The following is a 9,195-nucleotide window of genomic DNA, read 5'->3' on the forward strand; positions in this document are numbered from 1 at the left end:
CAAAGCCAAAGCCAAGTTGGGCAGCAGTGGGTCCAAGAGGTAAGCAGTGGGAGGATGGGCATCTGGCTGCAATACTCCACCCTTCGTCCCAGGCGGGTCTCTCCCCTCCCATCCTCCCCTGTCTTCCCTCCTCTCTCTCTCTGAAGGCTGCCCCTGCCACAGCCAGCCAGGCGCTCAAGCGCTCTCTCTCTCTCTCTCCCTCCCTCTCGAGCGCACTCTCTCTCCGTCCCTCTCTCTCTCTCTCTCCCTCGCTGCCTCCCTCCCTCTCTGCGCCCGCCTCCCGTCCTCCCTCGCTCTCTCCCCTCCCCAGCACTGCAGCATTTGCCGACTGCAGCTCCAGCCGCCGCCCGCGCCTCCTCGGCCTCCGCAGCCTCCGCCGCCGCCAGCACCATGGCCAGCACCTTGTCCGGTAGGCGCCCGGCACGCGGGCTTCCTGGGGCGGCGGCGGGTCTGAGCTGAGGCCATTGTCTGGCCTCGCCCAAAGCAGGGGCTGTTGGCAGACTCCTGTTTCCACATCTCAGACCCCGCGCTCAGAGCGCGGGGCGCGGCCGGGCCGAACCCCCATGAGCCAGAGTTCAGGCCAACGGGTTGGGACGACCTGGTGCCCCAAGGGCAAGGATTGTGGCGCTGGTGCGGCGAGCGTGGGCCGTTGGGCAGGGGCCGCGCCCAAGGGAGCACCCAGGGTGAGAACGTCAGGTTCGGAGGCTCATTGCCCCTTCCGTGTCCGCCGTGTCAGGCCAGGCGTGACTGTGGCAGAGTGGCTCCCGGGCCTGACGCGGGCCGGTGCCCCTGGGTGGACGCGCTGGAGAGGTGCGGACAGCGTCCCCCGAGGCGCCCGGCTCCCGCAGATCCTGGTCGGACCTCGCCTTCGCGAGGCTGGGGACTGGGAGGGTAGGACTCTCTGCAGGAGCCCTAGCCCAGGGCTGGCGGGCCCGGGCCCTCCCTGCGCCAAAGGAGCGCCCTGGGGGCTGGAGGGACGCTGCGGAAGCACTGGGGAGCGAGCGGGGAGCCGCGCCCCCGTCGAGCGTCACCGCCCCCTCCCCTCGCTGCTGCGGGCTTGGGGACCGCTCTCTGCGACAAGGTGCCACCCGTTCTGGTCGAAAAAAGCCACCGCCCTTTGCGCAGCAGGGTTTGCATGGGGGAGGGGCTGCTGCAGTTTCCAAGCCCTTCCAGCAAGGAGGGGTCTGCCCCTCCCTCCCCGACCGCCCCGCCTCCCAAGCTGCGGATCCACAGACCCCCCCTCCCGCCCCCTCTTCCCCCCCCCACCAAGGCTGCGACCCTCCTCCCTCGGGGCCTTCCAGGAAGGGAGCTCTGGCGGAGAGGTGGACACGGGGCAGTTACTGGACGCAGGAGAGCTGCAGGTGACCCTGGATGTGAGGACGTTGGGCTTGCTGTCCCCAGGAATGCTCTGAGCCCCAAAACCAGCTCCATCTTTGCACTCCATGTGGAAGGAACAGCAGGGCAGCACCCCCTCCCCAACCTCCACCCCGTTCCCCACTCCATCCGGAACCACACTCCCAACCCTCCCTTCCCTCCCCCCCATCCCGGAGATGGGCACCCTAGCTAACCTTATTCTCTAGAGAGTGAACACAGCTTTAGCAGACAGGTGGCCATCTCTTGATGTCCTTCCCAGATGCTCAGCTCTTCACACACTTTTGTAGACTCCTGCTCATATCTGTCTCCTTATGCAACTCTGTTGAGCTGGGAGGCCTTGCACATGCTACCTAAACTCTCAGGGCTGCATGTGGATGGGGATGGCAGTGACAGCACCTCCCCTGGGCTTGTTCTGAGAGACAGCAAGATATTGCAGGAACAGTGCTCGGCCTGCTGCCTGACGAGAGGTGCGTGCCCAGTCTGTGCTGGGCAGTGTGACTGTTGCAGCCACATTTTGCAGAGTTTCCTGCTCAGAGAAAGGTGAATTCTGCTGGCAATTCCTGCCATGCTGGGCTCCCAGCACATTACATATGACTCTGGCTAGTGAGAGGGGCAGCCTGGATGGCAAGGAGTTTCATCTGTGAAGAAGCAATTAGCAGCCTCCAGGACCCTTCTAGGGGTGAGTAGGCATCTGTGGGCCCCCTGCCCTCCCAGTTCTGACTAGACACCACCTATCACCACCACCATGAGGCTCCAAGCAGAAAAGTACAGTCAGAGGCTGGGACTCATGACCAGGCTCCCATCCTGGCATGCTGTGCGACTCTGGCTGGGCCCCTTGCCTTCTGAGTCTCTTTTTTCCCCTCAGTAGAAATGAGCCTGACAAGCGTATCTACCTGGGCTGGCTGGTCTTGAGGGTCAGTTGGGAGTATGGATGTCATGCGCCCACCTTATGAGTGATGTCATTATTGTTACCATGCCACTGTAGGCTGAGGTGGTGCCTTCTAACTCTTGCTCACCTGGGATCTAAGCATCCAAAAGGCCAATGTGCGTATTTGCATATTTAACATTTAATACAATGGAGAGGAGGGGGGAGATGAAAGCAATCCAGTTCACAGCAGAGATTTGTTTTTTAATGACTCCCTGAAGTCAGTGATGGGGAAGAGAAGGGTCCTGGTGAGGGGGAGAAAGGGCATGCCTCCAAGATGTAGAGGGGTTTCCTGACTTGAGCTCTGTGTATGGAGAGGTGCCTAGATGGGCCTGGCCCTCAACCTCTTCCCTCTGCAATGAGACATGGCCTTTAAGCCCTCCAGCTCTGAGGACACAGGTGTAACCTCCTGTGTTCGGAGCCGCTGGGCCCAGCCCTGCTCTCCGGCCCCATGTGTGGGCTTTTCCTGGCTCACTCTCTGCAAATTTGCCAATTTCCTCACTTGCTGTCCAGTCCCCTCCAACTTGTAGCCAAACCACACAGCAAGCCTCACTCCCAAAGCCCCCTTCTGGGGGGTGCCCCTTCCCACTTGGCTACTCAGGGAAGGAAGCTCCCCCTGGGCCATCAGCCTGGGAGAAACCAGCCCAGGGAATCTCCATGACCATCAGACACTGAGCTGCACCCCTATTTACAGCTGTAGGACAGAGTCCCTCACTTTCCAGTTGGCACTGGTCCCCTGGGCTGAGCTGTGACCTCAGAGAGCTCTGACTCAGTCTTAGCCCTACCATCCCTCTCCCCTCTATCCTAACAATGCGGTGCTCACACCTGCCAAACCTCCCCATCCTGCTCCCTGAACTGCCGCCAGCCTCCCTTCATGCTGAGGTGACATTTGTCTGTGAACTTGTTCTTCCTCTGTAATAAATGTGCAGCTCCTTCTCCCAGGAAAACCTCAGCCTCAAGGCAGAGAGGAGCTTGAGCAGCGGCGAGGCCCCAAGCTCCTGGCCTGTATGGTAGACCCATTTGCAGGTTTCACATGTGGTGTAGAAGGACTCCCTGGGAGGTAGGGGAAGCATTGTCTCTTGCCAGGGAGGCTGGTGGTGGCAGGGTTAGACTGAGCCCTTTCCTTCCTGGCCTCTCCCAGGACCCAAGTATGTCCCCTTGACCAGATACCCTCTTGCTCCCGTCCTGACCTTGCCTCTGAGCACAGGGCTGGTGACTTCCCCAGCCTTTCCAAATGCCCAAATGCCTCCTGGTCTGCTGCTTCTGAAGGGCTGCTTTGCCTGCTCTCACACTCTCTAACTCCCCAGCACATGTATTGTGACGTACCCTCTGCCTTCTTTTTAAAATTAACTTTTCACGGCACAAAAATGCACAAATAGATTCTGCTTGTGAAAAAATAAAATTGGCAACTCAGGCCGAAATTCCCTTGGAAGCCTTCCCCCGTCTGGCCCACTTACCAAGATATGTCTTTGCCCTGCTTCCCCTCCAAGCCCCTTAAAGGCTCTCCCTGCTGCCAGCCCAGGATTCATTGTGCTCCCTTTAAGGTCTCTCGGGCTCTCTCCAGAGGAGTCTGGATCATCGGGACATTTAGATCAAATAACATCATTCTCTGCACTGGTTGTGAGAAAACCCTGCTCACTGTGAGCTATTCCCTCAGACAAGGGCCTGATGATTTCTGTCCTGTGTCCTGTTTCTACACCAGCACTTTCCCCAATTTCACATTAACTCAACTTAAAGACATTGTCTCATGTGAAATTTGATCAGGAGTTTTCTTGTCCACCTCAACACTTGTCCAAATTGGTATCTGCCCCTGGGAAGAGCCCTGTAGGTAGCTTTTCCTTCACAGAAGCCATGTTCCCTCTCTGGAGCATCTCTCTGGAGACCTGTCCCAGCTTCTCTAGCCAGGGAGGCGGGGGCATGGGTCTCTGAGCCTCCTGGTCTTTGTGACATGCTGGAGTTGGGGAAAGAACACAGACCACCTGAACTGTACTTGAAGGGCTTTGCACAAGTCACCCTCACCCCTTGGGTCCGGTATCATCTCGGTTGAGCAGGGGGACAGTCTTGGACCTGAAGATGGTTAAACACTAGTGAGACACCTGACCAACGTGTCTACTTTGGGGTCTGGCTTGTCACAAATGGACCACAAATAGCTCATTCATTCCCACTCTGACAGTGGGCTCCTCCATCTTCTGACAGGGCTCATGGCCTCCTTTTCTAGTTGGGCAATGGGGACACTGGCTGTGGGCACTTGCTCTGCAAAGCTAGAGGGCAGGTGTTGGTGCTGAACGGACAGCTCCCTACCCTCTGGCCCTAGAAGAACAGAAAGCCTGGGCCTGTTCAGAGCCAGGTTTTGGGGGATGGGGCGGGGGGGGGGGGGAGGCTGCAATGCTGTCAGGGTAAGTGGGGGGGGGCGCATAAGAGGAATTCTGAGGGCTTCACCCAAGTGGACAGCCCAAGAAAGTGCTGCCTGCAGAAGCACCACATCTGATGTGGTGGTTAGTATCTGTGAGAGGGAAAGGGGAGGAAGTAAAGAGGGGGAAGTACAGGGAGGGTGAGTTGGGAAAATACAGTGACAGAGTCATGGAGATGTGGAAAGATACAGACAGAGAGTGACAGAGTGTGAGGGAGACAGAAGGATGAACAGAGACAAACAGAAATGCCAAGAGAGAGAAGAGGAGGGAGGGGAGCACAAGGAGCCTGGAGCAGGGAGAACAATGCAGGACACAGGGAAGGGTGCCAGGGAAAGACCGTCAACTTCTGGGAGGGGTGGGGAGAGGAGGAAAGAGGAGAGGAGAGACGTAGAGAGGCGAGGGAACAGAAAAGAGAGCGAGATAAACAGACTTCCCGAGAGACACAGCATGGGAAGAATGCCGGGAGAGGACGAGGGGGCCACCAGGAGGTGAGGTTGTGGCGCCCTCTCATGCTGGCCTCATGCCCACAGCCTACAAGGAGAAGATGAAGGAGTTGTCAGTGCTGTCGCTCATCTGCTCCTGTTTCTACTCACAGCCGCACCCCAACACCATCTACCAGTATGGGGGTGAGTGTGCCCCGGGCCACTGACAGGTCCTGCTTGACCAGTGCCTGCCTCCTCCTTACCTTGTTCCCTGGCCCCGTGGCCTCTCCAACCCCCCTCCCCCACATGCTCCCCTAGCTGGCTTCTGGAGAGGGAAGCTCTGATGGGGGCGGTGGTCCTGGGGGCTCAGGCCTGGGAGTCCCACGTGAGCAGCCGTGCTCCCTCCCCCAGCCCTTGACTTGGATGTGTGCTGGGAACAGGCCCCCTCAGCATCCTGAAGTCCCCGTCTGGTCTTACAGACATGGAGGTGAAGCAGTTGGACAAGAGGGCCTCTGGCCAGAGCTTCGAGGTCATCCTCAAGTCCCCTTCTGACCTGTCCCCTGAGAGCCCAGTGCTCTCCTCTCCCCCCAAGAGGAAGGACACCTCCCTGGAGGGGCTGCAGAAGCGGCTGGAGGCAGCTGAGGAACGGAGGAAGGTGAGGAGCCCACCCCTGCCTCCAGGTCCTGAGGAAGGTGGCCAGGAGGCCTGGATGGGCACAGACAGAGCCCTCCAGGCACAGGGTACTCCAAGCTGCTGCTTGGCTATTAGCTTGGGGTGGAGAGGGTCCCATGGTTCCCTGGATCGCCTCTGGGGAGATCAGAATGGGACAGGGAGGATAAGGCATCCCCAATGGCAGCCAGCCGGAGACAGATAGGAAGCAGAGGCTGTTGGAGGGGATGTCGTTGGCCACAGCCAGGAGGAGTCCTGGGACATGAGGCTAGACTAGCACCCTTCTCCAGGGCAGAGAAGTGAGAACAAAGGGGCTGCCATGTGTTGGGGGCTGCAAGCCCAGACCTGCTGGGAGCTCAGGGGGCCCCAGCCTCCCTCCCCACCCCTCCCCTTCACACCAGCCCCATGGAGACTGAAACATACACAACAGGGGTACCCTCAGGAGTACAGTGCTGAGGGCTGCCCCTTGGGCAGGGGCAGTGGCTCTGGATCCCTTGTAGCATGTCCCAGTGAAACCTGGGGACCCAGGCCTCCTAGGGTTAGCTAGTAGTGACTGACACGTGGGTGGGCCCAGAAGGAAGGAAGTGTGGGTGATCATCCTTGGGTCTCTGACCCTCACCAAGCAGCCCCTCCCCCAAATAAGGACAGACAGTGTAGAGCCAGGAGTCCCGGGCTCCTTGCCCCAACCAGTCCCTTCTCCCCAGCCCTGGGGGCCCGTGCACAGCTCTCCGCACCTTAGGGAATTCAGAACCTGGTGCGTATCACGCACCTACTTTTTAGAGGAGACAGTGAAGGCTCAGTGACAGCCCTTAAGTTTTGAACTTGCTCTGCTCCTCCAACATTCCCTGAGTGCATCAGGAGCTCTGGAGGCGGCAGCGAGCAGGACAGAGCCTCTCTTACTGCGTGGGCGCACTCAGCCTCGTGAGAGGGGCAGCTCTGGGAGCTTGAGGACTCACAGAAAGGGTCAGCAGCTTCCGGTGTGTTGGGGCCGAGGGTTCTGCGGGCACGCGGACCTTGCGATGCTAAAGCCCAGGAGGTCCCCGGCAAAGCGGGACCAGGTGGACACCCTCGCCGACGGCAGGACAGTGTGGATCCGGGCTCCTGGAGGACGCGCGTCCAGTGGGCAGCAGGGCAGGGCAACGAGGGCACTGGGCGGGGCGAGACGGCGCGCCGGGGGCGGGGGGGGCAGGCTGGGGGCGGGGCGGGGCGGAGCGGGCGGCCACCGCCCACGCGCGCGCCCCCGCCCGTCCGCACAGACGCAGGAGGCGCAGGTGCTAAAGCAGCTGGCCGAGCGGCGCGAGCACGAGCGCGAGGTGCTGCACAAGGCGCTGGAGGAGAACAACAACTTCAGTCGTCTGGCGGAGGAGAAGCTCAACTACAAGATGGAGCTCAGCAAGGAAATCCGCGAGGCGCACCTGGCGGCGCTGCGCGAGCGGCTGCGCGAGAAGGTGCGCGCCGGGGCGGGGCCTGAGCAGGGAACGCGACCGGGACCGGGAGGGGGCGTGCCAAAGCAGGGAGGGGCGGGGCTCCACGCAGGGGGCGGTGCCGGGGCGGGGTGGATCCCGGGCCGCGAGAGGCGGGCTCCGCCTGCATTTGTTGGGCGCCTCCCGCAGTGCCCCAGCCAAGGCCAATTGTCCAGTCCCGGTGGGACAGGGCCAATAACCGCGGTAATAAACGGGTGGTCATTGTTTTGGAAGTGCCCGGAAGGACGCGTATCCCGGGTTTGAGCCAGAAGAGGGGAGGGGCCGGGGAAGCACCCACGAGCCCCTTCCTTCGGTTGGCCCCTGCCCACCGCACCACCAGCGCTCTTGCGCCCCGGCTGCTCCCTGTCCAGCTAGGAGACAGCCCAGAGTGAGGCGAGGCCCTGCCCTGGCCGGAGCCCCCGGGAGTGGCCTCTGCTTCAGACCACAGGGTGGAACCAGGTTGGTGCCAGGGGACACCGTGGAGTCCGCAATCCCAAGGAAGTTACCTGAGTTCCAACTCCCCCTCTGTGGTTTGGGCGCAACCCCAGTCGCACTGAGGGCCAGTCCCCGCACTCGGGCCACACTTTCAGAGGATCACGCGGACCTCCTCCTGCTCTCTGTTGACCCTCAGTCCTGGTCGCTAAGGTGCCCTCGTTGGTCGCTTCTCCCGCACTTGGGAGGGTCCCTGAAAACTGGGTGTGGGGGAGGGGCGGGCCCCCCTCTCGCCCCCGCGGCGCAGGGCCCCGCCCACCTCCACCGGTCCTCACAGGAGCTGCACGCAGCTGAAGTGCGCAGGAACAAGGAGCAGCGAGAGGAGATGTCCGGCTAAGGGGCTGCGGACCAGAGGCGCCTGGACCCTGAGAGGAGACGTCTACACACGCGGGTTCTGGTTTCGTCTTGTCCCACTTTGTCTAGATGCAACTTTGGTTCCTGCCCCCTCCCCACCCTGCACTCCTAGCTCATGCTTCTCTTTCCGCTCTGAGCTGTCCAGTCCTTGTGGCCTGTCACTCTCCACAGGCTCTCCCTCAAGGAGCCACCAGAACATGGCACACAGTCCCTCAGTTCAGGCACCAGGCCGGGCAGTGGCTGGGTCCCCTCTTGGTGGCCCTCTTAGCAGACGTGGTGGCAGCCTCAATAAATCCAGTGGTGGTAGCAGGAACATGTGGGTCCTTATGCTGGGTTGTCCTGTGAGCACCTTGTCACTTGGGGCACATCCTCTGAGCCAGCTCCCCGCCGATAGGCAAAGGCACACCACCTGTGCCGTCTTGGGTGGGAGAGGGCCTGAGCGCGTGGGAGGGGACGGAGGAAGAAAGAAGGACCTCGGGGCAGGGCATTCTGTCACTGCGGCCAGCCGAGGAAGCCGTCTGTGCAGTGGAATGTTTTGGAATTGGTGGGTACGGTTGGCAGCCTTTTACTGTGGTCGCAGAGGGGTCCTCTGAGACCACCTGGTCTTCAGGGGGCAATTTGGGCTGACCTGGGAGGCCACAGCCATTGCCTGTGGCTGAAGTGGGAGTGGGGAGGGATATGGCCTGGCCTGAGTCTCCCAGGGAGTGGGCATTCTCCACCAGGGACCCAGGAGCGAGCCGCCATGGTCTAGAGGGCTGTGGGCACCCCTTGCTGGCCCCTCCTCCCAGGAGTGCCCTCCTAGAGCTTCTGGCCCAGTACCCATGTGGGGAAAGCCCTCCTCCATCATCACTGCTCTTCTCCCCCCGGACTTCACAGACCCTTGGGGAACCGCGTCCTCGGAGCTCTTTTGAGTCTTGGCCCCTTCGCATGCCCTCACTCTGGTAGAAAGACGCTCCCATGATGCTCCTGGCCATGGGCCTTTCAGGCTTGCCTGCGGACAGGTGTGGCTAGGCGTGAGTGAGTGGCAGCCACGAGTGCCCCTCGGGGAACAGACAGCAAAGGGAGTAGGGGGCCCAGCTGCCTGC

At 60.9% G+C, this 9,195-nt stretch overlaps 1 protein-coding gene across 1 annotated transcript; it reads left to right on the forward strand.

Moving 5' to 3' along the window:
- The first annotated feature begins 264 nt into the window (after positions 1-264).
- On the forward strand, positions 265-8,423 carry STMN3 (stathmin 3). Its single transcript, XM_027046690.2, has 5 exons — positions 265-409; positions 5,241-5,336; positions 5,612-5,787; positions 7,058-7,249; positions 8,034-8,423. The coding sequence occupies exons 1-5, from the start codon at positions 391-393 to the stop codon at positions 8,091-8,093; spliced, it is 543 nt and encodes a 180-aa protein (XP_026902491.1). The 5' UTR covers positions 265-390; the 3' UTR covers positions 8,094-8,423.
- Positions 8,424-9,195: the final 772 nt, after the last annotated feature.

Source organism: Acinonyx jubatus, chromosome A3 (genome assembly GCF_027475565.1).
Source record: "Acinonyx jubatus isolate Ajub_Pintada_27869175 chromosome A3, VMU_Ajub_asm_v1.0, whole genome shotgun sequence".
Lineage (NCBI taxonomy): Eukaryota > Metazoa > Chordata > Mammalia > Carnivora > Felidae > Acinonyx > Acinonyx jubatus.

Excerpts from the sequence above, each read along its gene's own strand:
- STMN3 (XM_027046690.2), top strand. Across the intron at positions 5,788-7,057 it reads CAGCTGAGGAACGGAGGAAG|ACGCAGGAGGCGCAGGTGCT; the intron begins GTGAGGAGCCCA and ends CCGTCCGCACAG. Across the intron at positions 7,250-8,033 it reads GCGAGCGGCTGCGCGAGAAG|GAGCTGCACGCAGCTGAAGT; the intron begins GTGCGCGCCGGG and ends CGGTCCTCACAG.